Source organism: Opisthocomus hoazin, chromosome 8 (assembly GCF_030867145.1).
Source record: "Opisthocomus hoazin isolate bOpiHoa1 chromosome 8, bOpiHoa1.hap1, whole genome shotgun sequence".
Lineage (NCBI taxonomy): Eukaryota > Metazoa > Chordata > Aves > Opisthocomiformes > Opisthocomidae > Opisthocomus > Opisthocomus hoazin.
The window spans coordinates 46,488,260-46,514,741 of NC_134421.1; the positions used below are offsets into that span (position 1 = coordinate 46,488,260).

The 26,482-nt window shown below is 42.4% G+C and overlaps 1 protein-coding gene across 3 annotated transcripts in view; it reads right to left on the minus strand.

Annotated features, from left to right (window-relative positions):
• LOC142358780 (cortactin-binding protein 2-like) overlaps positions 1 to 26,482 on the minus strand; it is a 143,654-nt gene that overhangs the window by 88,894 nt on the left and 28,278 nt on the right. Inside the window, exon 1 of one of the 3 annotated variants that reach the window (XM_075428177.1) lies at positions 2,331 to 2,561. The exons of 1 other annotated variant lie outside the window; for it this stretch is intronic. In XM_075428177.1, the coding sequence (XP_075284292.1) occupies positions 2,331 to 2,399 (69 nt within the window). In that variant the 5' untranslated portion in view covers positions 2,400 to 2,561. Of the gene's footprint in view, positions 1 to 2,330; positions 2,564 to 26,482 lie in introns of those variants that run through there. One more of the 3 variants, XM_075428179.1, reaches the window with a different exon arrangement.

The following is a 26,482-nucleotide window of genomic DNA, read 5'->3' on the forward strand; positions in this document are numbered from 1 at the left end:
TTACATTTTTTTACTGCACCATTTGTGCAATCAGGATTCTGAGAACTAAAAAGAAAGAAAAAATCTAAAACTGTACTGAAAACAATATTTTGTTATATGTTGAAGTTTAGCGTGACTTACAAGATAGTCACCTGGATGCTTACTGTCATCCTAAAAGTAAGTAAGATCATCCAATTCATAATTCTGTATCTTGAGTTTAAAGATAGAAAATAATCTATTTATGTTAACCCTTCAAAAGGAATAAAAAAATCAAATCAGCAATACAAGGTTTATATTGGCAAGAAAAAAAAAGAAAATTAATATTAAATATTTAATGACTAAAGGCAAATTAAAAATAAAATAATTAAAAACTTTTTTATTGCTTAAGTATAGCGATTAATTTTGTTTGGTTAGGGAGCAACACACAGTTTACTTACCAGCATCTCTTCCATTTTGAAAAAACATTTCAAAAGTAGTGTGCAGTGTAGAGCTATCGCTCCTACCTTCCATAGTGAGAACACCAAATTGCATGAGTGGCTTACACTGCACTGCCTAGCAGGACAATATTGGAGTGCTACTTGATTATGAGGTACTTGTTTGAGTTTTTAAAACTGAAACTTAAGGCAGTAATAATATGAGTACACTAAAGAATCTAGTATAAATATTTTTGACTCCAAGCTAGGGCTTTAAAGTATTTAACAGTCTGCTTTTACGAATTCTTACCTCAATACTCATTTATGTCACAGTTATGTCATTGTTTTAAAAGACAGTGATGTTACAAATATTCACTGTGTAAGGTTCAGTTTTTTAAAGTAAAACTCAATTTCCACAACACCACAGAAGTTAAAACACGCAGGGAAGATTAAGTGCACAGTTGGAACAGGGTTTCAGACAAGAATTAGCGCCTGTTTGAAAGTTATTAGTAAAGATATTGGATATTAGGAACAATTTCTTTACTGAAAGAGTGGTCAGGCATTGGAACAGGCTGCCCAGGGAGGTGGTGGAGTCACCATCCCTGGAGGGGTTCAAAAAACGTGTAGATGTGGTACTTTGGGACATGGTTTAGCAGGCATGGTGGTGTTGGGTTGACGGTTGGACTTCATGATGTTAGAGGTCTTTTCCAACCTCAGTGATGCTATGATTCTATGATTCTATGAAGGAAAACAAAATAATAGTAATAATAATAAAAATAAATGCCAGCAATAACCTCTGTTTCACTGAAGCTGGTGTCCCCTCCCTTCGGGAGTCGCCACCTTCAGAAACGATCCCACGCGAAACGCGCTCCGCGGCGGTTTCGCCGCCCTAAACTTCTCCCCTCACGGACAGCCCGCCGGTAGACCTGGCCACCCCGCCCGCACGACGGCCGTCAGCCAGGCCGTTAACACGGGGGCTGACGGGCGCCGGGCGGTCCTCGGGCGGGTTTGGCCACGCCGGGCGAGGGAGAGATGCCGGGCTGCGAGGGGTCTGCCGCCGCACGGCCGAGGAGCTGGGGGCCCAGCGAGGGAGCGGGGAGAGGAGCCTCCGCCCGTTCCGACCAGCTGGCACCGCACCGCGTCCCTCCGCCTCATCCGCCCGCCGAGAGGACGAGCCGGGAGCGGGGTTTCTCCTCGGCTTTTGGGGATATTTCGAGCGGGGAGACAGATCCTGCCCCCTGAGGCGCAGCCACCCCGCCGGGAGGCCCGGGGAGGGGAGACGGCCCCGCACACCGGCGCTGGGGGCGGTGGCCGGAGGGGAAGGGACGCTGCCCCGGCGCCGAAAGCGCCATACCGGGAGCGAGGAAGGAGAAAGCGAGCTCCTTGCGGGCCCAGCAAAGGGTTAAAGATCGACGTTTCTCCCCCCCCCCCCCCCCCGCCTCCTCGCCCCGGTCTGACAGCTCCCACCGCTGTCACCACCTCAGCCCGCCCGGAGAGATGGGGCGCAGCCGCCCCCGGCTGTGGCAAGCGGCTGCAAAATGGGGGGCTGGGTGTGAGGGAGGCGAGACCGGGCAGCGGATTCCCCCCCCCCCCCTTCCGTGCCCCCCTCACAGGCGCCGCACGCCGACCCCGCGCCGGGGCCGGCGGGAAGGAACAATGGGGGAAGACAACCCGCCGCCCCCGTTGAGGGGGAGAGGGAAGCCGGCAAGGACGGAGACCCCGCGCCCCTCTCTCTTCTTCCCCGGGGCGGGACGGGGCTCGGCTGCGGCGGGACCCCGCCGCAGCCGAGCCCCGTCCCGCCCCGGGGGAGAAGGAGGGCGGAGGGACGGAGAGGGGGAGGCAGGTCTCCAAGCGCCGCTCCGTCCCATCCCCACAGGGAGGGAGCCCTCCTCGCCCCGGTCGCGTCGAACCCCCCCCTTCTCCCGCCAAGCCGGTTACCGCTGCCGTGGCCGCCGAGTCCTCCCGTCCGCCGGAGCCCGGCTCGCCGCTCGCGCCCTCCGTCGCCATCTTCCCGCTGTAACGGCTCCGGCGCGGAGAGCGGCGCGGAGCCGAGTGGCGGCAGCCGCCGCCAGGCGCTTAACCCCCTCCCCGCCGGCAGCGAGCCCACCGGGAGCGGCGGGGCTTAACCCTTCCGGCGCCGCGCAGGCAGGGCTGCCCAAGCCGAGCCGCCCCCCTCCCGCTTCGCCGGCCGAGGCGAGCGTCTCCCGCCGGCGGGCGCTCGGCTTTCCCTACCCACCCCCTGCCCGTCCGCCATCGGCCGGCCCGCAGCCAGGCGGAGGAGGGGGAGCGGGACCCCGCTGCGGGCTGCCGGCGCGCAGTGGTGGCTGAGGGGAGCGCTCCCGCCGCGGCGGTGCCCGGGTCCCGCGCAGGCACCGCTCTCCTCCCTTCCCTTCCCCGTGGCTTGGGAGCAGGGGAATGAAAGGGAAGGTTATGGATGGGCCGGGAAAAAAATATATATTGAAAAACCGGGTTTTTACAGTGGGCTTGGCTCACCTGATCAGTGAGAGCCTTCAACCAGCTGAAGCCTTTGAGGGAAGGGCATCGCTTTGCCTCTTTCCCTCCGGGGGTGCAGACAGGGGCAACGTCTCCCTCGCCGTCCCCCGTGGAGGGGCTGGGGGAGGACATTTCTGCCGCCAGCCCTTGCTCACTGGCTTGTTGAGAGGGCAGGGTGGCTCTGGAGCCCTTGTGAGGGTGGACCTCCATCCAAGCCCCATGGGTCAGGCCTGACGCTTCAGCACCTCTCAGACCCAGCCCTGGAGCCCACCCTTGGCAGTTCCAGGCCGGTGCCGAAGCCAAAGCCTGTTCTAGCTCTTCCAGGGGAAGGTTTGGTCTGCTGAGCTGAACCCTGCTCCCGCATACACTAAGCGTTTTCCCCGGAGCACCGCTCCGTCTTTGCCGCACTGTCTGCCTCCAAGGGATTTTCCTCCAGGTCTTGCCCCACTGCTTTCCCCTGGCAATGGGAACCTACCTGGTGACCTGTATGTCAAAATCAAATCTAAACGTACCCTCCTCTGCAACCAGCTTACATCCCTTATAAGCTGGATTTGCAACACTGTCGCTCTGCAGCCACATACAACTTCCACCAACAGCAAGCTCCTCCGAGCCTTGCTGGTCTCCTCTTTCCACAGGGCTGCTTCAGGTCTAGGTTTATGCCGAACTCCTTCGGCACCGCGACCGGACAGAAATGGGCTAATGCCTTCCCTTGATCAAAGACAGCAAATGTTCTTCTAAGCATGCTGTACCTAAGGATGTAAGAAAAAACGTGCACAAATTTTTTCCCCTTTACATTACCGGAAGGGGAACCAATGAGCTATCAGTGGAATAAACTCCAACTGTAATGTGAATGTACACCGAACAGAGTGAGCAGAAGGCAGTGTGTAGGTTCCATTACAAGGCACATAAAATCCAGGCAAACAGATGCTCTCTGGGTTTAGGGTTTGGTTTTCTTTTTCCTTAAACATCATTTAGCTCTCCTCCTACTCAAGCTTTACACTTTTTATAACCACAGCGAGTGCTCGCATACTTTCCACCACTGAAGCTGAGAAACTCCATTGATGACACAGAACCTAAACCAGCTTGTTTTCTCAGTTCCCAGCACTCTAATACCGTTTAATTGGTTTTAGGATATATTGTTGCTTGCTTACTTTATTGACAGCAAAATACTGTACATTACTTATAATTATTATTTATATAAATTTTGAAGATTCTGTGGTGCTTTACCACTGCGAAACTCAATTAAAAGTCATTTGTTTCCTATGGAATTTGTCATACTTACTCCTCTCCAAAATGGTTTTAAACACTGAAGTTTTTAAACTGGTTTGAGAATATCTTTTCGGTATGTTTTCTCTTGCTGATTCCTGTCTACCATTATTATTGCTAGTATTTCCCTTTTGCATTAGAATCATCTGCTGACCATCACAGTTACTCATGTGTCTTTCTGAGTTGGTACAACGCATGCATACAACGTACTGTGTAAGTAGTATTTTTTTAACTCCATCCACATCACAGCAATGATGTAGGAAAGGCTGCACCATTTATCTCTTGCTCTGCTAAGATCATAAACTCTGGTTTAGCTGATACGTTATCAAGTGTACACTTACCAGAACAACAAATAATATCAGATTAGTCATAGCTTTCTAACTCAGACTTGAGAACTGATCTCTCTTTCCTCATCTGAAGACAAATTTAGAATGATTTCTGAGAGAGATAGGGGTGCTCAGATCTCAGCCAGCAAAAAATTAATAGGATAGATGGATCAGCAACACTTCAGCTAAAAGCCTGCCCCCAGACAACAAATATCCAGCACATCATACGAGTGTTGGAATTTTGACCTGCTGGTGTGGTCAAAAAGATGACAGGCATGCTTTTGAGGGAGGAATGATCTGTATTTCTTCTTTGTGCTGTGAAATGAATCATCACAACATTTTGAAAATATTATTGATTTTTGTAATTGTATGAGCCTATACTGCATGTTTGTGTTTCTTCTCTCTTTGCCGTAACGACAGCAACAAGGTTTAATGTTGGCATGAGAGCACTAAAATCCATATTAGATATTACCAGTCACTACTGGGAGTAGATTCTCATGCTGCGTAGCAATCGTTGCTGCATCGTCAGTGGTGGTGGTAAGGCCCAAATGTCTTTAAGGTTTTGCTACATGAAGAAAACCTTTGGACTTGGGATCATCTCTGAAGTAGGAAATGTTTTTTCCTTGATTGTTAGTACTGCATCACTGGACAAGGTCTTACTTACTCTCTGGTTACTCTGTTTATGCTGCTGATGTCTTCTCTCAGAACTGGCTTTAAACCCTCAGCGATATAGCATCTACACACATAGTAAATGAGTTCAGAGAGGGGGACAGAGTGACTTCTTGACTGCTCCCATAGTGCACTGTCATTGCTATGCCTGTAGTGTACAGGGTAAAACACCTCTTCAATGCACGGCTAAGCCAGAGCCCTTCTACGAGAAGAAATTGCCTATGCTTTTACAGCTAATTTTACCACTACAGTAAGGCAAAGGAGTTGCATTTCTTAGAGGAAGGTGCTCACTGTTTTACTACTAGCACGTAGCTGGAAAACTGAATGCAATTAACACTTCTTCTGCTGTTCCAGTTTTATTTGGCTTGAGTGACATAAAGAAAAGGCCAAGCCTAGGAGCAGACCTTACAACCAAGCTTTAAATGTCTGTCTTTCCTGCGTTTAGAGAGCCAGCACGCAGCAGTGGACTGTCCACTCCTTAGAGGATGCAGCTGCTGAGCTGAGAGGTGCTCCTTCCATCCGTTAGCACACAACTGCTGTGACAGAAAATGCGTGCTTTGGCTTTACATTGGCAGGGAACCAAACTGCTATGTATCTAAATCACACAGTGTATTGAGGCTCTACCTCCGTGCTACTAACAATTTGCATGAAACAGAAAAATGTGAAATGGTGCTTTGTTCACCCTTTTCTAAAAGATAAGCCTGTGTCTGAATTTAAAGCAAGCAGGAGACGTTGAAGTCCCAAGATAAATTTTTACAGAATATTGGATATCTGAGAAAAAGTGATTAATTATTGTATCTTTGTAATTTTTTCAAAGGTCACCCCAGTGCTAACTTAAGGCATTTCTGCCGTCACCCTCATCTAGGACTCATCAAGCCAAGCCAAACAACATAATTCAAATGCTGCACTGATGGCGTCTTCAGGGAACTTTGGAGACCTATAAGCAATGCAGTGCACGCTGATAACTGAACCATTAGCTTGGGTTTTGTGAAGAAGGGGCTGCTTTCTCTGGAATTTGGCACACCACTGTCTGGGTGAAATTCAACAGAAAAAGAATCAATATTCTAGAAGGCATGCTGGCTGTTTCTGAGAATCTTAAATTAACATCAAAAGGAAAGGTAAAAGGAGATAAAATTCAAAGCATTGAGAACAGTATGGAATCTTCAGTAGGCATCACCAGAAGAGATGCTTTAACTGACTATGCACAAGAAACATAGCTAATAAATAAAAGCTGTTGGAATTGTTGATTTATGAGCATAAATTCAACAGTGCTGCATATTACTAAAAGCTAGTGATATGACTCACATGACTGGAATGTTGAAAACTGGCTATAATCTGCTCAGAAAGGCACAAGGAGACAAAAAGAAGGGAAAACACTGTCAAGATAGAGTGTCCTGTGTGTCAGCATTACTGATATCTCCGGAAAGGTTGTTTGAATGATTATGAATTGTGTTTTAACATTTAAAACATAAAATTAAGTATTAGTGCCTACTGCAAACCTCACATCATACTAATGAACAAAATGGCAAGATCCTTAAGTGTCTTTTACACAGAAAGAGAAAACTGTTGTCACTGAGGCTTCACCTTGAATGACATCGTTCTGCCAATATTGCAACATCCTGGAAATGTCTAAGAAGTATAGGTGACGGTTTAAAAAGTTAACTTTGAGCAGGAGGATTCTAAATGAGACCTCATTTTAATACATGAAGAGGGAAAGATAGCTCCAACTGGAATCTAAAATTTGAGTGTTTACTGTGCCTGACTTTTAGAAATCTGAGCCCAGAATGGAATTCAGAAACTATAAATGGGTACAGCCTATGAAATTGAAGTGTTTATTTTAGAGAAGTCTTGCAGCCTATGTTATGCAAAAAGACAAGATCACACACTGATCTCCCTGGAGCTGAAATCCATAAGCTTCTACAAGAGTATCAATATATTTCAGGTCTGTGCTGTAATGTCTGAAAAAGTTGGATATTTGTTTGTTTTGCATGTGTTTCCCTATGAGGAAGAAAATGATAACTCATTTACTGTCAAGGCAAAAAAGAGTGCACAGCTTTTTAAATACTGGAAAGGTATAGGACAGTTAAAATTATCAGACGGAAAATGTATGAAAATATTCAGAAAAGCTAAAAGCCCTATTTCATTTCTGTCCTTCACTCATCTTCTCATGGATACCAGTAAGGAATGTGAAGTAGATCCACTGAGATTGCTAACTGAAGCAATAAAGGTGCAGGAATCAAGAATTCTCAGAACCAGTCTCCCTGAGCAGGCATGATGACTAATGTACTGTTACAGGCATCAGCACTTCCAAGCAAAAAATATGTTTTTTTCTGGACATAGGAGAAAAGCATACTGCTGTGATCATACTGGCTGCAGTGGCAGGAGGTAGGAGAATTCATGCTGAAACTGCCAGACGTGGAAGAGTTTGTTCCTTCACTGGCAGGAGTTGTGCAGTGATCTGCAGTGCTGGGAAGTGCACTACCTCATTTTGGAATTTAACTCTTAGCCCACAAATCACCACACCGTGAAATTAATTTTTTCAGTGATTGTTAAATCACTTTATTGCAGAATCTCTTCCTTTTTTTTTTTCTTTTTTCTTTTTTTTTTTTTTTTTTGAGAAATAATATATTGATAGTGATCCCCACTGTTTCGGCATTTCTCCCTTTTCATTATGCAAAAGGTTAATTTTGAAATTTTTTTATGCTACTGACAGCCTATGAACAAAATTGGATCGCTAAATGCCCCCCTGTAGGGACGAAGCTGTACCACTGCAAAAATGGACCGCTGTATCTTAGAAGAAACTTGGCTGGAATTGAAATGATAGTGCACGCAGTGGAGGCTGTCCTCTCTGCCAAAGCTCAACTATTGCTCTGAGTGCTCAGTGTGTGAGCGCGGCACTGTATGCAGGCATTCAGCACATGAAACAGCTTCAAGAGGACCTTTGCGCTGTAATTGTAGGAATAAAATCTCGAGGGAGGTTAATCAATTCATTGCCAAGAAGGATCAGTCTCGGTAAGGTGGTAACTACCTTGGCACTTGGACTGAACTTCTGTGTGGGGACTGGGTAATGAAACGCTGTTTGTATTGAAATACTCCACTAGGGAGAAATTCCCTTGCTAATGAAACAAAACTGCTTCAATAGGTTGTTAGCTCCATCACTGACGCTGTAGCACCACAGCCCAGGAGAATTAGCTCCTGTGCTGCTGACACAGAACAGAAATCATTGTGCTGAGGAGTTAACTCTCTCCTGCAAAACAAGCATTTGCTAGAGCAAAGGAACACATTTTCTTGCCTGTAGGAAAGTGATGCCTTTATTCACTGATGCAATTCAGCTTTTGCAGTGTAACTTTATTTATACTCTCAAAGTTGAAAATTAATTCTGTGAAATGACGAGAGATCTGAGTGTGTGTGTTTAACTGAACTAGTGTGATCATATTGCCAAGACTCATAGTGACCTGAAATGGAGACAGGTAACTTGTGTAAGTCTGTGGTTCGAGTTTATGGGTAATACAAGTGCTGATGAATGTTTTAAGCAGAAAAAAAATTCAGTAAGACAGACATTCATTATGAAATCACAAGTAAAGAAGGTGAAATTATCATTCATGTGGCATTCCGTATGTGCGTAAAATTCACTTATTTACATATAAATGAGGCAGACAGGGCAAAAGCAATGAGCATGAGAGAGATAACCCTGTCTAGTCTTTCATGACAAGCACAAGCATCTTTCAATGTACAACTGCACTGAAATCTTTAAGTCAGGGATTAGGGATTCTGCTTTTGCTGTACCATTTAAATTCTGGATATCCATAAGATTATTTTTCATTAGACTTTTGCTCAGCATATCCCTCAAGATTGAGATGTTTTACACCACCACTTACATTACATGGAACTTTGGTCCCCAAATGTGTCACTTGCCTACCTTACTGGGAATTCAGTGGGAATGAAATCTAAATGAGTATGACCTAGGTGTGTTGCAAAAACGAAAAGAGTGTTTAAGCTCCCGAGTGTCGTCAGCTCTCAATGGATGCTGCGGACTCTTCTGCCTTCTGTGCCTTGACAATTTCCTCTGAGATTTCAAGACCAGGCATAAATATAAAACTAAAGCTTTATGGAAGACCTGCTGCAGCCAGAATTCTGTATGAATATAATGGCTTTAAAAAATATCTCAAAAGACTGAATAATCTTGCTGCAGGACAAAGGCAGGAAAAAAAATGAAAAGTCAGTGGATTTGGAATGAGGAATATTTATGTAATATTTGATCTTTGTTATTTTAAAACAATGACAAAATATGATTCATAGAAACATAGGACTGGATTACTGATCAGTTAATCTAACCCCTTCCAGCTCCTAGCAAACACATTACACAGTTCTGTCAATAAAATGATTACTTTAAGGCAAGACTTTTTGCTGTATCTTTTCTATTCAAACAGTGCTGAATGTGTTAACTTATAACAATATAAATTCTGCATTATTTATGACAAAATTAAATATGTCCTCCTATTGGTGACTTTTCCTTGAGGGCTATCAAATAACGTGGTAGCTACTAATAAAGCACCACAGTATCTTTCAAAGTCTGAAGAAATTTGAGCATTATTTTGATGGAAAAATAAAGATGAAGGAAAGCTCAGAGACTTGCTAAGGACCACAGAACAGTTCAGAAACTGTAACTGAGAAAGAAAACCCTAGAATACTGGTTTCCAGCCTCTTGCTCTTATTGAAGTGACCATCTGAGTAAATACACGCATTTAATGAAATGAGATCTAGATGTCCCTGTGCCAAGACAAAGAGATTGCACTGGAAATGAGCTGGTGCTTAAAAAAATGGCACTATCAAGAAGGAATGCTTTCACAGCTGTGAAGGACTGCGTTTCAGTGAAGTTTGTTCTACTCTGTATGTACCACTGAGATGCAACAGTGTTTGTACAAAAACACTTCACAGCCCAAGTCCTCTTTTAAATTGAATGCATGGTTTGTCCAAAATACCAGCTGATGATTGTAAAAAAATCAACCATGTCACAGAGGGGAAACTATTCCAATTAGAAGCAGAAATGAATGCGCAGAAGCACTTCCATTGGAAACAAGGCTCTGTTACCAGAGGATAACAAGAGGACAGTGGTTGTATTTCTGATTGTAAAAGGTATCCAAAAGTATAAAAAAAATCAGCATGTGCAGCATTTGACTTCTGTTTACACTTTGAAAAGGCTTTTTGGGTATGCAGCCTCTTACGGGAGATTTGTTTTGCAAAGATCACTCTAGAAACAACCAGAACAGAGCAGCAGCCTAGAACAAAGCTGCTTCTCACCCATGGCGGTACGAAAGGATCCCTCTCCTGCCTTTATTTGAGGCCCCTTAGGAAGCCTACAGGATGCTGGTTGCTAGGCAACACTCAAAGTAATGGTGTTTATAGCATTAGGTATTAATTATTGTCATAGGCCTTTGCCACGGAAGATCCTGAAAATATGCAATTAGACACATCACAGGATAAACCATTTTGCATTCTGATGGACAAGCATTATTAATCTGCAGAAAATTCAGAATCTGACAAATTGTTCAAAGGTGACTGACTGTGCCAAGCCTAATATTTTCTTTTTGCGGTGCTGTTTTTTTGTAATTGCAGCAAAGGGATTTGAGCTACAATATGGCTACAGTAAGCTGTTTAAAGGTTCTGAACTAGAATATGGTATTGCTTCATTTGTTTCCCTGATTAAACTGCCTAGCCCTAAACTGATCTTTACCAGCACTTTGAGTAGCTCTGGTCAGTAATTGAACAAAAAAAAAGAAGCCTTAGAATATGAATATGAAAGCTATAAAACACTTAATAGCAGCTGTGTGTTGCAGCACAGAAGTAGAAATAAACAACTCAACAAACTAAAGCTGACGAAAGAAGCAAGGTTTAGTCTAACAGTGTTGTCTCTGACATAAGTTTCTTCATATCATTCACGAGACTGGCTTGTGTTTAGGAGAAGGCAGATCTGCTCTTCCTTCCCTACTGTTGCCTACCTAGCTAATCATCACTAGCGTAACAGGACGTGTGCAAGGTATACTGAAATGAATTGGGGCAGCCAAGAAAAGACTCCAGTTAGTGCAAAGAAAAATGGAATGCACACTAAAGCAAGTCATTATCAAAGGTGAAAACATAACCAGCAGCATATTCGAAACTCCTGTGAAATGACAGTGACAAAATATAACCAACACCAAAGCAAATAAATTACTGTCTCAGCATATGAACCGAGTAATAAGAAAATTAGAGAAATAAATGATTAGACTTTTATCAATTACTGCAAGAGAAAAAGAGCTAATTATTTTCTGGTTGAAGAAAGAAATTGAGGCTGTGGATGGGAGAGACTCAAGGAGACACTAATAAGAGGTTATGTGGCTGAAAATCTTGGTCCACACAAGGACACCTTCTCCCGGGCCTTGAAATCACTAATATTTGTGCAGAGGGAGAGGGAAATGCAGCAAAGTGGAATAGGAAGCACTTTGGTTTGTCCTGCCTGTAGATGAGGCACATGGTAAAGGGTAAAGCTCCCATTCTGTTTCCCAAGTCACGTCTCTTTGAGATGGATATATGGCAAAAAACTGTCATGAATATTGATGTCTAATAATTTGCCTTGGGATGCTGCAGAATTTGGGACACTAGTCAGACTGGTACCTTGCTGCTTCAAATGCCCATAGAGCATGCTGATGAGCAAGATTACCAGGCAGGCAACAAAAATGATAAAATCAGATAAAGCCTGAACCTGTCTTCTTCCAGTAGGCAGTGAAGAGTCCAGACATGGAATTTCAATCCAATGGGGGCAGAAGACCTGAAAATTTCACAAACATCTCCATAGCAGTTCTCAGCTCCAAAACATGACTGCCCAGCTGATGAGGCCACTGGCTGTTTTTCTTTTCACTGCTTCCAACTGGAAAGGTATGAGGAGCAGCCATTTCATTCACTATTTTGATGGATGCCCATATAAGAAAAAATTACTATCCTTTGGCTAGTCATAGTGACAAATGTTCTTCCATGAAAGCTAGAACATTATTTTGAACCCTGTTTTTTAAAGCATAACATCTTACCAACAGTATGCATAATTTTTAATGATGTGGTATGTTAGGGAAACAATTATTTTTAAAAAAATTAAAAGATTGTTCCACAAAGACATGCTACAGGCAGAGAAATGTAGAAATTAAATTAGTCTGCTTAAAAGAGGAAACCAACATACTGTAATTTTATAATGAATGTGAATGCATATGTTGATGACATCATATTGCTCAAACATTTGTCATATGGAATATCTTTCTATCAGCTAGCAGAGGTTTTCCTTTGGTAGCGCTTCCAAAGCAGGTGGATTTGCTGTCACTGCCTAGTTCTGAGGAGCCAGGATGTATTGCATGATGGCAACCACAAATTTCAGGCTGGCTCAGGACGTATGTCTGTACTAGAGCCTGACCAACACAAACTGTTTACGTGACAGAACTCACACAACAACCTACAAATAAGTGTGACTCACATCCCGCCTTGTTTGTAATCCTGATTTTTGTCTACCTGCTGCAATTTTATGAATCTTCATAAAAAACTCCTTCCCTTTTCCTGATATTTGTCTTATCAATATATTTGTCTTTTGTCTCACTTGTCTGGTTTGAAAACATTAGAGAAAAATGGAAATGAACTGTGTATTGATGTTCTCTGTTTTTCTCACATTTTGAGGTGTAGCTGTATTACTTTGAATTACTCTGCAGCATTTCTAGTCACTTGACTCAGTGGGCCTCAAGTTATTTATTTACTGTTATAGATCTTCTTTACTTCCTTCATTTTTCTAATTAGAAATAGCTTAGATTTGTTTTACAATTCTTTGATCAGAAGTTTTCTTGAGTAAGCTGTTGTATTTAGTCACAGACTCTAACTAAAACTTTCATCACGTTTCCACTTCAGTGTCTGTCTGTGCTATTGTTATGCTTAACCCAGTTGTCTTCAGCAATGTTTTCTCTCAGGCCCAGATCCATGAAGAGCCCTGGGTCTCATTGCCCAGCAAGCTGGAAGCTGGCTTTGGAGGTGCAAAATCACAGCAAATTCACCTTGGGTTAGGAATTTACACTAATGAAACTGGTTATCTGGGGGAAGAGGCAGCAGACGCAGGGCTTTTTAAGATACTGAAGCCTCAGTCTCACTTTGTGCACATGGAGTTTCGAGAATCTGAACACGAGCTGTTCTGCGTGTAGAGCACTTTCACCTCCTTTTGTATCCTTGAACTTGATCAGAGTTAACGTAATAACATTTCATATTTATTGGAGACCAGATTCTTGGTTGTTGTGCAAAATGAACAGCCAAAAAGCATAAAACAACGCCAATGCGCATCGGCTGCAGACCTGACCCCAACCTGCAATTTGCTTAAGCCCAGTACGGTATTTTTCAGTGACCTACTTAAAAAAAAAAAGCAGCCTATCAAAAATTTCAATTCAGTGTTCCACAGCACTGGGAAATAAGAGCTTAAACCACTTGTCACTTCTAGTTCACTTTTTCTTACAGCTTTGCTGAAGGTTATATTACTATTTAACAAAAAGAACTGTTCTTGCACAGTTTAGCCATCAAGATTACAACAGGAAAGAGATTACTTGTTCCAAGAGTTGAGAGAAAAGCAAGCACAAGTGATAACTGGTCCCTGACCTGAAAATCTTGAAGTAAACCTTTTTTCTTTCATCAAAGATGTTGCTTTGGGAAGAGGCTTTGTGAAGTCCTCAAGTCTGATTCTAATGGATGTACCTTTAACAAAGTAGCTAGCAACATTTGTGACAGGGCTAGAGATGGACACAGGTTCAAAGTCAAACAACCTTCTCTGGGGTTTCAAGTTGATTTCACAGGTTCTGAGTGAAAGAACCTTCAACCGAAGTGACATAAACATGATATTCAGTAGCTGCATCTCAATTTCTATCCCTGCAAACTCATTCATATCAGCCTTTTTTTCCCCCATACATATTACTGAAAAGTGGAGCACAGTGATCGTTAAGGAATACACTTCCCTTAATACCTACCCATCCTCACTACAAAACTTCAACTTTTTAGTTGTCTTCCATTGAAGTTGAAACATTTGCTACTTGCTTTTATTTTCTTTGCAAAGCTTTACCTCAGCATACTCTAGAATTCCAATACTTTCATTGAAAACATGATTTAAAATCAGAGAAAGTCAAACATACTTAAATATTAACTGTCTGAACAGCAGCCCTGTTTTCATATGCAGTCATAGATAAGCAACATCAGTACCTTTTGTATTACTTATGCTGGAAGAACAATAAATCATTTCTAGGGAAAGTTTTGTCTTTATCTACTAGCTGTCCCATTCAGTGACAAATTCTTCTTGAATTCCCTCCTTGTTTGGAAACAGAGGCCTCCTTCATCATACACACTCATAATCCAAGAGAACAAAAAATCATTATAGTAGCTACTGACGGCTAAAAAGACAAATTGGTGTAGACAATTGTGAAGTGTTTTCAATACATAGAATTAGAAAAGCTCATATATCAGTTTTACAGCTGTCTTCCTAAAAGGTAGATCAGAACATGAGATCTGCCCTGCGCTCTACGCATGTTATGGTAAATAATAGCCATAACATCAATAAGCAGACACCACAATAATGGATTTTCTGAAGACTTTCTTAGCCCTCTTTTTTTGTTCTTGCTAACCCCTGGTACAGCTTTTAGGACTCAATACTTCTGTCTGTAAAACTAGCATGCTCTGACTTTTTAAGTTCCACACCTTTCAGATTTTTGTTTCTGAGTGCTGTACTGAAATTGTCTATTTTTTCTACCTATTTTCCTAATTAGTGCTTACTTTTGCTCTGTTTTCCCAACATAATTGCACACTAATAGGCAGGAACATTGTACAGTTTGTCAAACTGTTTGAAATATTCTAACAATTTTAGAAACTTGTTGGTCTCATTGGCTGCATATAAATATGACCTACATGATGCAGGAATGAAAGAAACGCAGTAGAAAATAATGCGCTCATTGACGTAAGTAAACCATGACTGATAGGAAATGAGCCTACACTAGTGGTGCCAAGATCACTATAGAAACAGAATGATCTTGTGGCAAAATTCAAAATGCTAATCAACTGAAGAGAGGCAAAAAGTCTGTGAGTGCAACAGAGGAGAAGAAAAGCAGCTATCAGTGCCCCTACTGATAAGGCAGTAAAGAATCCCGCCACTTAAAATGCCATACTAATGTCTGTGATTCCCGTTGTTCCACGTGGATGGAATGAAAGGAGATAAAGCTTTTCATGTTGGAATTGCAGCCTCTCACCTTTGTGTATTTGTTCCAGCTCTACTGCCACAAAGCAGGTATTGTAAAACTCATGCTATTATCTGTAGAAGTTTGTGTAGTTCCTCTGTGTACATCTGTGTTAAACCATAGGTTTCGCTTTGAACACAGAACTTCTCAGCCTCCTGTGCTTCCCTGTCACAAGAGGTAACGGGAAAAATCCTGCATCCTGTATAGAGATGAAGAGATGTGGTCTCTGAACTTCTGTGATGGTTCATTCAAATGGGATAGCCTTGAGTGAAAGAAATGGTCACTGCTCAAGACAGATTTTTCAAATGAATTTTTTCATAGAATAGAATCATAGAATTATTAAGGTTGGAAAAGACCTCTAAGATCATCAAGTCCAACCATCCACCCAACACCACCATGCCTGCTACACCATCTCCTGAAGTGCCACATCTACACATTTTTTGAACACCTGCAGGGACAGTGACTCCACCACTTCCCTGGGCAGCCTATTCCAATGCCTGACCACTCTTTCAGTAAACGAACTTTTCCTAATATCCAATCTAAACCTCCCCTGGTGCAACTTGAGGCCATTTCCTCTCGTCCTATCGCTAGTTACTTGGGAGAAGAGACTGACACCTGCCTCACTACAACCTCCTCTCAGGTAGTTGTAGGGAGCGATAAGGTCTCCCCTCAGCCTCCTCTTCTACAGACTAAACAGCCCCAGTTCCCTCAGCCGCTCTCCACAAGACTTGTTCTCTAGACCCCTCACCAGCCTTGTTGCCCTTCTCTGGACATGCTCCAGAAACTCAATGTCTTTCTTGTAGTGAGGAGCCCAAAACATAACACAGTATTCGAGGTGTGTCCTCACCAGTGCCAAGTCCAGGGGCACAATCACCTCGCTACTCCTGCTGGCCACACTATTCCTGATACAAGTCAGGATGCCATCGGCCTTCTTGGCCACCTGGGCACACTGCTGGCTCATGTTCAGCCAGTGGCTGACCAACATCCCCAGGTCCTTTTCTGCTGGGCATATCTCCAGCCACTTTTCCCCAAGCCTATAGCATTGCATGGTGGTGTTGTGACCCAAGTGCAGGACCTGGCACTTGGCCTTATTCAACCGCATACAGTTGGCCTTGGCCCATTGATCCAGTCTGTCCAGATCCCTCTGCAGAGCCTTCCTACCCTCAAGCAGATCGATACTCCCACCCAATTTGGTGTCATCTGCAAACTTACTGAGGGAGCATTCAATGCTCTCATCCAGATCATTGATAAAGATATTAAACAAGACTGGCCCCAAAACTGAGCCCTGGGGAACACCACTCATGACTGGAGCTTGTTTCTTGAGAGCTTTGACCATTTCATCTGGCCGATCATAAAATCACCTGAAATAGAGGTTTAGCAAATACACAAGGCAGATTTTCAACAGATTGCTTCAGAGGAAGCCTAATCAGGACAACAAAGGGAAGTGGATGGACTCACTAGATGTTTAGCAGACACAAAGGAATTGTTTCAGAGAGGCTACAGAATGACATGGTGTTGGACTGTAGTTGCTCAGAGATGACCTTGATATTTTCCACTTTGATTTCCATTGTAAGCACCTTGCCTTCCTAAGCAATGGCATCCTAGAAAATTAATAATTAATGCTAGAAAACCATCATTCATTTCCATTGAAATGAAATCTTTCGATATGTTGAGAAACTGATCTTCACTGTCTTCTAATAATAACTTTCAATAATTGGTAAAAATACATATTCAAATACAAAGCAAGAGCCTCCTTCAGCAAAGACCCTTTCTTGGTTAGATGCATTGGAGATAATGAAGCGACTGTCATCAGTTTCTACGCAAACGGCCTTGTTAGTACACAGACCAGCGTATGAGATGATAGAACCATACTTCTGCTTTCATCTTGTTCTTCCCTCCACTCTGGTGCTCATCTGGGTTCCAAAGTTAATGATAGTTAGGCCTTTTCAAAGGGAAAGTACACTGATGCACCTGTAGCATTCATATGTGGCTGGAGCTTTCTAGGTGGTCAGCAGAGGTCTAAGCAAAAAATTGGAGATTCAACTGCTCTGCTCTTCCTTCACCGTGCAATAAAGGTGGATCTCAGCCAAGTTCTGGCTAAATGTGAAGTGACTACTGGTAGAGAACAAAGAATCCCTTTATATCATCTAATTTGATGTAACAATGATATTACAAAATTACTAAGGCACTACACAGAATGTTGTAATTTTGGAGACAAAGTGTGATTATTTCATTATAGCCTGAGTTCTCTTCCAAGGGAGACAAGGTAATCTTTAATATGGGTAGTCTGTACAACTGCTTTTCTTTTTATTCCTTGTGTAGAAAAGTCATACCTATATATTTGCCTGATGACCGTTACCAACGAATAGAAGTCAGCAACGGCCACTCTTCTGATCAACTGCTTTGTTGCTTTATTGATCCATTTACTTTTCAAGTGAATTGTTGGTGCATAAGCAGTGCTTGTTGAAAGGCGGATAGCACAAATCCCAGCACTAAGATAACATGTACGGACAGTGCCGGGAGCAAAATATTTCAATGTGGAAAAAAACCATAATGACAAGTATTAATACGACTTGTCTACAAATTACACTGCGTGAGGCCCATCACTTGAACTGCATCAGGAAAGATGCTGACTGCCCACATCATCCTGTGATATTATTAAATCTAATAAGAATAACTGCAAGTCTAGGAATGCTTCCAAGTAAATTTGCTTAATGATCTTAGACTCTAAGGAAGAGATGTCCACCTATTGCTTAATTATTTAATCTGTTAAAGGACATGTGCATAACGCAGCAGCTTATCTGCCCATCAGTACAACTCAGCAGGAATATAACTCTCTCTAATTGTTCTGTGCTGCTTTCCCTTTTGGCTGACGAATCCAAACAAGGGCTGTTACAGCCTGCTAGGACACTGGACCTGCTCACAGAGGCAATTGCCATCTCATCCTGTAATTCAGCTGCCATCACAGATTACCTTCACTGGTAAAATAAAAAACAGTTCACAAACAGTAAAGCACCTTGACTGTGTGGGGCTTGTCCCAGTCCTGTGGCTTCCCTGAAGGCTGTGGTGAACATGTGTCCAATCTCACTGCACTGGGAGCTGCATGAAAAAGCACTCATTCTGACTTAGCTGTTCTGTAATCATACTTGCAAGCATGACAACATATGCACATATCTGTATTTGAATATGTAGAGACACACACGTACAAGCATTCCTGTAATACATGCATACATAAAAAATCTGAAAATTTTAAACACTTGCTCTCGATGGCAGAGCCAGGAAGACAGTTGTTGCAGGTTTTTCTGTATCACATACCACAGATAGGTCACCCATACATATGTGTTTGTGCATTTTGTATGTTTATATGCACACACTATACATTAAAGATCAAGCATTAATAAACTGCTAGAAGCTTGGATCTAAATCCCTCTAAATTTACTCCTCTGGATGTTCACGTGGTGATGCAGAGCGTGTGTGAATGCCCACATCACGAGGTTATTGCAGCATGAAGGTTTAACTTTTGTCTTGTTTCCTCTGATGTTTTTGAAAAACTTCAATTTTGGTCAGATAAGGTGTGGGGGAAGGCTGAGGATCCTGCAAGACTGGAAAATCATTTCCTGTTCTGCTGTTCCGTGTTTGCAGTTCACATCCATGGAAATTAAGAAGCAATGTAGTTAGTTACACAAATTAAGACAGCAGAGAATCAAGCCATGAAATTGAAATGGAAAAGCAATGAGCCAGGTAAAATTTAGTGACACAACACAAAAGGTACACAGTCTAGTCCCAGATTAACTTGTCTGAAGAGGGAAAATAAAAAGTGATTGGTTTGTTTGAGATTTCTGGGATCCCTTTGAATCAGAATGGATGGGACTGCTTCTGAGGTTGTTAGTGGGCTTTCTTGGGCTTGTCAGCTTAGAGGTAGGAAGGCGCATACTGCAAACTCAATTGCCTAAGTATGATTGAGATCTCTAAGCCATGGTCTCTTTTTCCCTCCTGAAGTCGTGGTAACTATGCCAAACCAGTCAACCCACAGCCAGTGGAACTGGTGAAGCTGGACTTATTGTGGGTCTGTGTATTACATCCTTTAAAATACTATCACCACGATACACTCAGCTCAGGTTTACGTTCCTTTGCCTGACTGCCGTGGTACCTATCGACCTCCCTGCAGTACACGCAGCCTCCTCCCAAAGCCCCACAGATGTCTTCACACCACAGAAGTCTTCCAGCCTGCTGGTGTTAACCGAGTTCTCCCCCCACCAACACTTCTTGTGAGTCCAAGCTCTTTTTTCAGCTTTTAGCCATGTAGCCTGGCAGAACATGCGTGCTAGCTGGCCAGCCAGAGCACGCCTGCTGATTGACCAGCTCGATGCTGCAAAAGAGATTGTGCTGAATTCTCTCTGCCTTTATTTGAGTGGAAGCACTAGTAGGGTCTCTCTCCTTTAATCGGCATCTAGATTTCGGTGTAGAGGTTTGCTGTGTTTGAGATCTCTAACAATTTGCTATCCAGGGCCGAAATTGGTCAAGGACCACCAAAAATAATGAGGAGAGAGGAGAGGGGAGGAACTGCCTGCCAGCCAGCTAAAAGAAGAAACAAAAGGGTGTAATTCTGTAAACTTCACGTCCTTGAAAATATAGGCTAGAAAACAAAGTGAGGACGCCTCAAAACAGACAAAATTGTCTACTGTGTGTTCAGAGTTGCTTAGGAATAATTCTTTGGCTTTTCTCCAGAAAACGCAAATCTAGTGAGACAATAGCTTATTCCTGAACAAAATAGAGGGCTGAGAGCAGACCCCCTCTATACCTTTCATATTTATGGAAGGACAGTGAAGTGGTAGCCTGCTGCCAAGAGAGCTATTCACTAGCGTGTGAGAATATTTGAAGTGTCTCACTAAAGCAACTGATTTTTTTCTGTAAGTTTGAAAAGAGAAAGCCTAACCGCCACAGGAGCCAAAAAGCCAAAGACTAGGCTGTGTCTTCAGTGGCAGCTCTGGGCAATGTGTGCTGGGTAGCCTGCTCCTTCCAGGACCAGGCCCTGGAGGTGATACGTTTCTGACACAACGTGCTCTCCCTCTCCCCCTTCAATATTGGACAGAGAAAACTGTCATGAACATCTGTATCTAGTAGGACAAGTTGGGTCAAAACAGTATAATGTATGATGATGAAGATGTTCCACAACATCTTGAATTACATTCATATTTTCATCTGAAACTAGAGAATCTAATTCTCCCTTATAAGTGACTCCTGAGAATCATTTCATTATTTTTACTGCTGAATAGATGCATCTCTTTTTTTCCTTTTGTTTTGCTTTTCTTTCTTTGCGTATTTTGCTTCCTGCTGTCTATTCATGAGCTGAGCAGAACGCTGCCGTGTGGATTTAAGCTATGATTTTTCTGTTTCATGTTCTTCTATATTATTCTAGAGCTGAGAGACTATATTAAATCATTTGCATTTAGAAGCTAGAGCTTGCCTTCGACTGTGAATGCATAGCATAAACCTGGCAATCCTGACAATAATTGCTTTCATTTTTGCTGTGACCAAAGAAAATCTTTGCACTTGTGAACCTCATGGATGTTAAGGAAACTCTTTAGTGCTCCTTTTTTAAATGTCTTCTGTAATAGGTGGAAATAGTCAATCGATGGCAAAATATTATTCTAAGATTTATTGCAATATACCAAAAGAAGACCACATTTCAAAAATAAAAAACATCACTTGACTTGCAGAGAAACAGATGGGCATGAATTACACAACTAGCTAGAATGAAAAATAGATCCAAAGTGAATTAAATGCTGGTGGGATGAAAATTAAGCATTTTTTTTCTGCTGAAGTGAGAAAACAGTCCTACTTATAATGGAAAATTATTCACTCTGTACTGTAGTGTAAGACAAAATCTATCAGACTGGAAGAAGATATTACTAGACTGCAAAATACATGGTCTCACCAGTAAAATGGATTGTCTCACTGAAGGGAGAACCACAAATACAATTTAAAATTCAGCTGTTCTAGACAAAAAAGGAATGCTTTCAGTACTTACATATTGAAAACTTTTGCTGAACGTGTAGAACAAGCAAAACAAATGCTTTTTAAAATGTGCTAATGTTGCAAATCCTTTTTTTTTAAATTGTAAACTTGCTATGAGATTTCATCACATTTTTGTCTCAATAGATCTTGCTGTTATCATTAATTACAGTTGTGTTTCCGCCAGCATCGAATGCTTCTATAGAATCTATCACTTCATCTTTGGCTTTCAAAGGGCAAGTGCTGTAATAAAACTGAAATTGCTAAATATCAGTCAATTCCCACAGTAATTATTTAAGTATTATTTATGTCACTGTAACCCAGAGAGATCTCAGCTGAGACTGAGGGCCTTTGTGCTAGATATTATCTAAGAGTAAGCTTAATATTCTTAACCACATTAATCTAGCTCAACGGAGAATGGCCACTTTACAAAGTATCAGCTGTGCTGCAATGATTAGGCTTTTGTGCGAGTCGTTTATAGAGAATGATCTAATTGTTCTACATGCTTGGGGTAGCTGAGCTGCTCTAAGTTCCCAATAAACTGCAAGAAACATCTTTATTCTTTCTGGGCACACAGTGTATTGCTGACCGTGAAGGTGTGGGAAAAGCACTGGAGGGCTAACCATAGGACGGGACCACTTGCGTGCCACAGCATGATCATGTAAGCCTCTGACAAATTGTTAGCCGTATTTTTCTACCCATTGGTGAGCACGCTTGGTTTTTAGAAACCTACGGTACTGACTTTTGGGCCATCACATGCTGGTGTTACTTGACTCAGGCATTACTGATGTTAATCTTACAGAAGAGCAAAAACTAACAAAGAGTCTCTGTCCAAAGGGATTATAAACTAAATAAAGAAACAATAGACAGATGTACTGGGAGAAAATGAAAAATCTTCTTTATTTACTAGATGAGGAACGTGAAGTTTAAGAATTAAAATCTCTCTCTGTACAGGCTAGTGGGAATTTTGCCAGTGGCAGCAACTGGATTAGGCCTTTGCCCACAAGGAAGATACTACAGTGTACAGGCAATATATAGTAGAGAAAGGAAGGGAATGCAGGTCTTCTGAATTCTGGACCAGAAAAGAGACAGTATGAAAACTTGTCTTGACTGGAGTTTGGTAGGCATGTGACCTCTATACTGTACTGTACATCAACAATATAATTACATTTATACAGCAGTGTGGTCAACTACAACCATTTCCATCCCAATACCGACATCTGGAACTTGGACCACCCCAGGAAGTGCCTTAAGTAACGTGTGTGTGCTTCAGGAGGACTGGTCTACTGTTTTAATACTCACTCCAGCAAGCTCATCAGGGCGCCGGTTGCAACGCATTTTTTACCATCTGGTTCTAATCAATCTTTGTGTGGCACCATGCCTACCATACAAAGGTTCCCTGCTGTAAAACGGCATGTTACTGCACAGTGGCTACTCATTATTTCAGTCACTGTGTCCTCACAATGTCATGCAGTGCCTGGGGGGGTCTCGTAAATGTGTGTACTACTGTGAAGAGTGTGGTGTAAGAGAAGTGTTTGTAATGGACTTCAGTTCATTACAGATGGCCGCAGTGGTTTTAGACACGTTCTCCACATTTTGACAACATTTGAGCATTGCAGAGGACATTTCTTAGCAGAAGAATGGCCACCACCCTGCAGCACACCGTTCAGGATGTGGAATAAAGATCAGCAGGATGCATTACTGACCAAGGGAGGGGTGACGCTAGCGGAGTTACACAATTCACTTTTCCCGTGTCGACTTTATGTTTTAACACAGGACCATGTTGCTAATGCAAAAAGTTTCAGGAAAAGAAGTTCTCTTATAAAGATGCACAGTCTGTGCTGTGTTTCTTGACAAATGCTACAAGCTAAGCATGACAGAGGTCAAAATTTTGTCTTGAAGCTCCTTAATAAGGATTCTGATAAAATCATCACCTGTACTGAAATATGCAAAAACCAACATCTTGGTCGAATGTAAAATACTGTGGATTGAGAAATTAAAAAAGAAAATCTCAAAACTATAGATTACTAACCCACATATTAGACAAAATAATAAATGCAATACATGCTTTGTGAGAAGTGGTATGTACAAATAGGAAAACCGGGTAATCTTCTGCAGAGAACTATTCTTTTTGCTAGGGGAATTGTACATCCAGTGAATCTCTGAATGATGAATCTTGCAAATACTTGAAACTTTGAGCACAGTGATTTCAAACTTTCATTTCCACAGAGACTGTTTATGGCCACTTACACATGTTTAAAATGTGTACAAAAACTATGGTCTGAATTTTCCCAGTAAAAATTTTCATCCCATGAGAGAAAGGTCACCTCCAAGATCACAATACTTAAAGTCTGCTGTAAGGGACCCACTCTGGCCTCAGATGTTATGGTGTAAAATGGCTGCTGAAAGAAGTGGGATTACAATAGTATAAAACACAGGTAAGTGAAATTATGTGTAAGGTAACGAGGTTTTGTTCATGCAAGTGAATTTCAGATGCAGTAAATGCTCATGGATTTTCCTCTCTCTCCAGATAAAATTATTTTAATAAGATAAATTAACTGCCTACTAATTACATGTAGGGCTTGGAGAGCCCATGCACAAAGCTGTTTATTGTATTCAGACAGGGGCAGGACATTCTGGTACACCAGACACATCTGCTTTTCTCTGGAGCTCTCTCACCCCTGGTCTTGCTGTCCTCTGTGCTCCTCTCAGCTGCCAGATGCTTCTTCCAGAGCCTGCCCTGGCCCTTCGGAGCACCTCGAGGTGGTGGCCCTCATATCTGTCACCATCTGGTGCCTCTCTGGCCCCACCGTGGTCACGACTCTGATTGTAGCACACGTTGCATGCGCTTGTAGCTGACAATTCATGTGGATATGGGTGTTCTGCACAAAAAATATCCTGTCTCCAAGTTATGCTTGCTGTAACCTTTTAGGATCCTTTGCTTCATCAAGACAGTTTCACAGTGAGGATCAGGTTTAATCCTGGGTAAACTTGTAGAAAAGATTTTACGAAATCAGTTCGTTCTTATGCCCCTAGAGAGGAAATGATTTCACAGGAGTTATGCCTGTGTCTGAGATTAGTACTAGACCTTGAGTGCCATTAAGACATTGCTATAGGATACATTTTTTATTTTACTCTCAGCAAAATGGTCAGCTTCAATGGGGATATTACCCTTAGTCTTCTGGCTTACTTTTCCAGTAAGCTCAGAAGAAGGAGAAGTCCCTTGTTTCGATATTTTAAAATACCTTCTGTAGTTACAACAGTTACAACAATAATTTAGAAAGACTACAGAAGTCTTTAAGTTGTGCTCCAAATAGTGTTGTCCTTAGATGTGGATCAAGGACTTCCGGGGTAAGTATTGAATGCCAGGAACAACCACCCTCCTCCTGGAGTATTTAGGTCATTTGCACTACATGATTCTGGTGCTGTTACTACATTGAGTGGCACTTTACTCTGCAAAACAAACCCCTTTGATTTATACAGAGCTTCTTGCAGAAGGAAGTGCCTAGAAATATATGGTAGTCTGAATACATTTCTTAAGATTGTGCAAGTAGTTTGCAGATGTCAAACACTGTGTAAATATTACGACAAAAAATATGAATCCTCCAGAAGATTTTGCACATATAGAGGTAGGCAGTGACAGTTCATGGTGGGAGTGGTAAAATCCTTCCCATTTAGAAAGCAGAGCCATTGGGAATATCTGAGCAGGGAATCTGTGCAGTCACTGAAACACAGTTCGTCTGGTCTATTATTTGAAATACACTGTTCTGTAATCTTGTGAAAATGAAACTCCAGGGAAACTAAGTGGCACACACTCCACAGGCTCCCTGAGTGTTTTCACGTTATACAACAAAACCACTTCTGTTCCTCCGGGGTCTTGACTTACTGCAACCTTTCTCTGGGCCATCCAGACACATCTGAATTATTGTAGAAAGAGCAGAACTCAGGCAGAGATCATGTCCAACTGAAGGAACTGAGGAGAGGGAAGGTGTTGTTATGGATGTACCTCTCAGGGTCTAGTCTGTTAACAAGGGCCTGAAATTCAAATTTCCAATTAACATTCCAGCAGAACCTGAATATGAAAGGTAGCTATATATCAGCTGAGAAAATGACATTTCCATCCTTATTGCTTCCCCGTGTTAAATCTCATGTAGTCAGGCTAATTTAAATAAATCTGCTACCAGCAGTTCAGTATTTCTTGTAGAAAAAGTACTTAAATTTGCTGTTCACACTATACATGCATGCTCAAATGTGTTTCCTACATTTTATGTGCTCATTTCATTGATACAGTTTGCTTTTTCGTTATATAATTAGGTCACAAAATATTCCAAACGTGAGTTTGTAAATGTAAATGCAAAGAAAATGTACATGCCTGCTACATTTCCAGTTTGTACTGAAAGTTAAATTTCAACGCACCAGCCAGGAGAAAAAACCTTAACAGCCACTGATAGCCACAGGAGTTGTGCAAACGCATGAAGGCTAAATTTCAAGGGTAAAAAACTTTCCCTTCTCTCATAAACTGTCCTAGGTAAAGATCTAGTTGCAATGTGCTGCTGGTATACCCTTTCCAGGCATTTGACCAGGTAACTGCACTGGATTTGGATCTGAAGGTGACAGGCAAAACCCACTTGCTTGCAGAACCAGGCAGCCAACGTCTGCCATCGAGGATACCCCCCAGCGCTCACCATTCTCATTCTGGCTTCACGTCCCCTATGAATGTTGACCTTTCAGGAGGCTGAGCTGTGGCAAATTCAGAGCAGACTTTGTCACCCACAGTTCACGTGGGAGGGCACCAAAATGCTGTCAAAGCCCTAGAGAATGCAAACGGTGCCATTCTTGGTGGGCATCCCCAGAGAGCTGCCAGAGAGGCCAGTGCTCTTTGAAAGCTGGACCTCCTGTCTGCCAGCAGCATCAGAGCAGAAGTGACTCTGGCCAGTGTTCACCAGTAACATTTTCAAGGGAAAGAAACTCAAGACTCCTGTCCTGCTTTCTTTGATTCAGGGAGGTAAAAAAAAAACAACAACAGCAAATGTAAGAAATGGAAACAACAGCA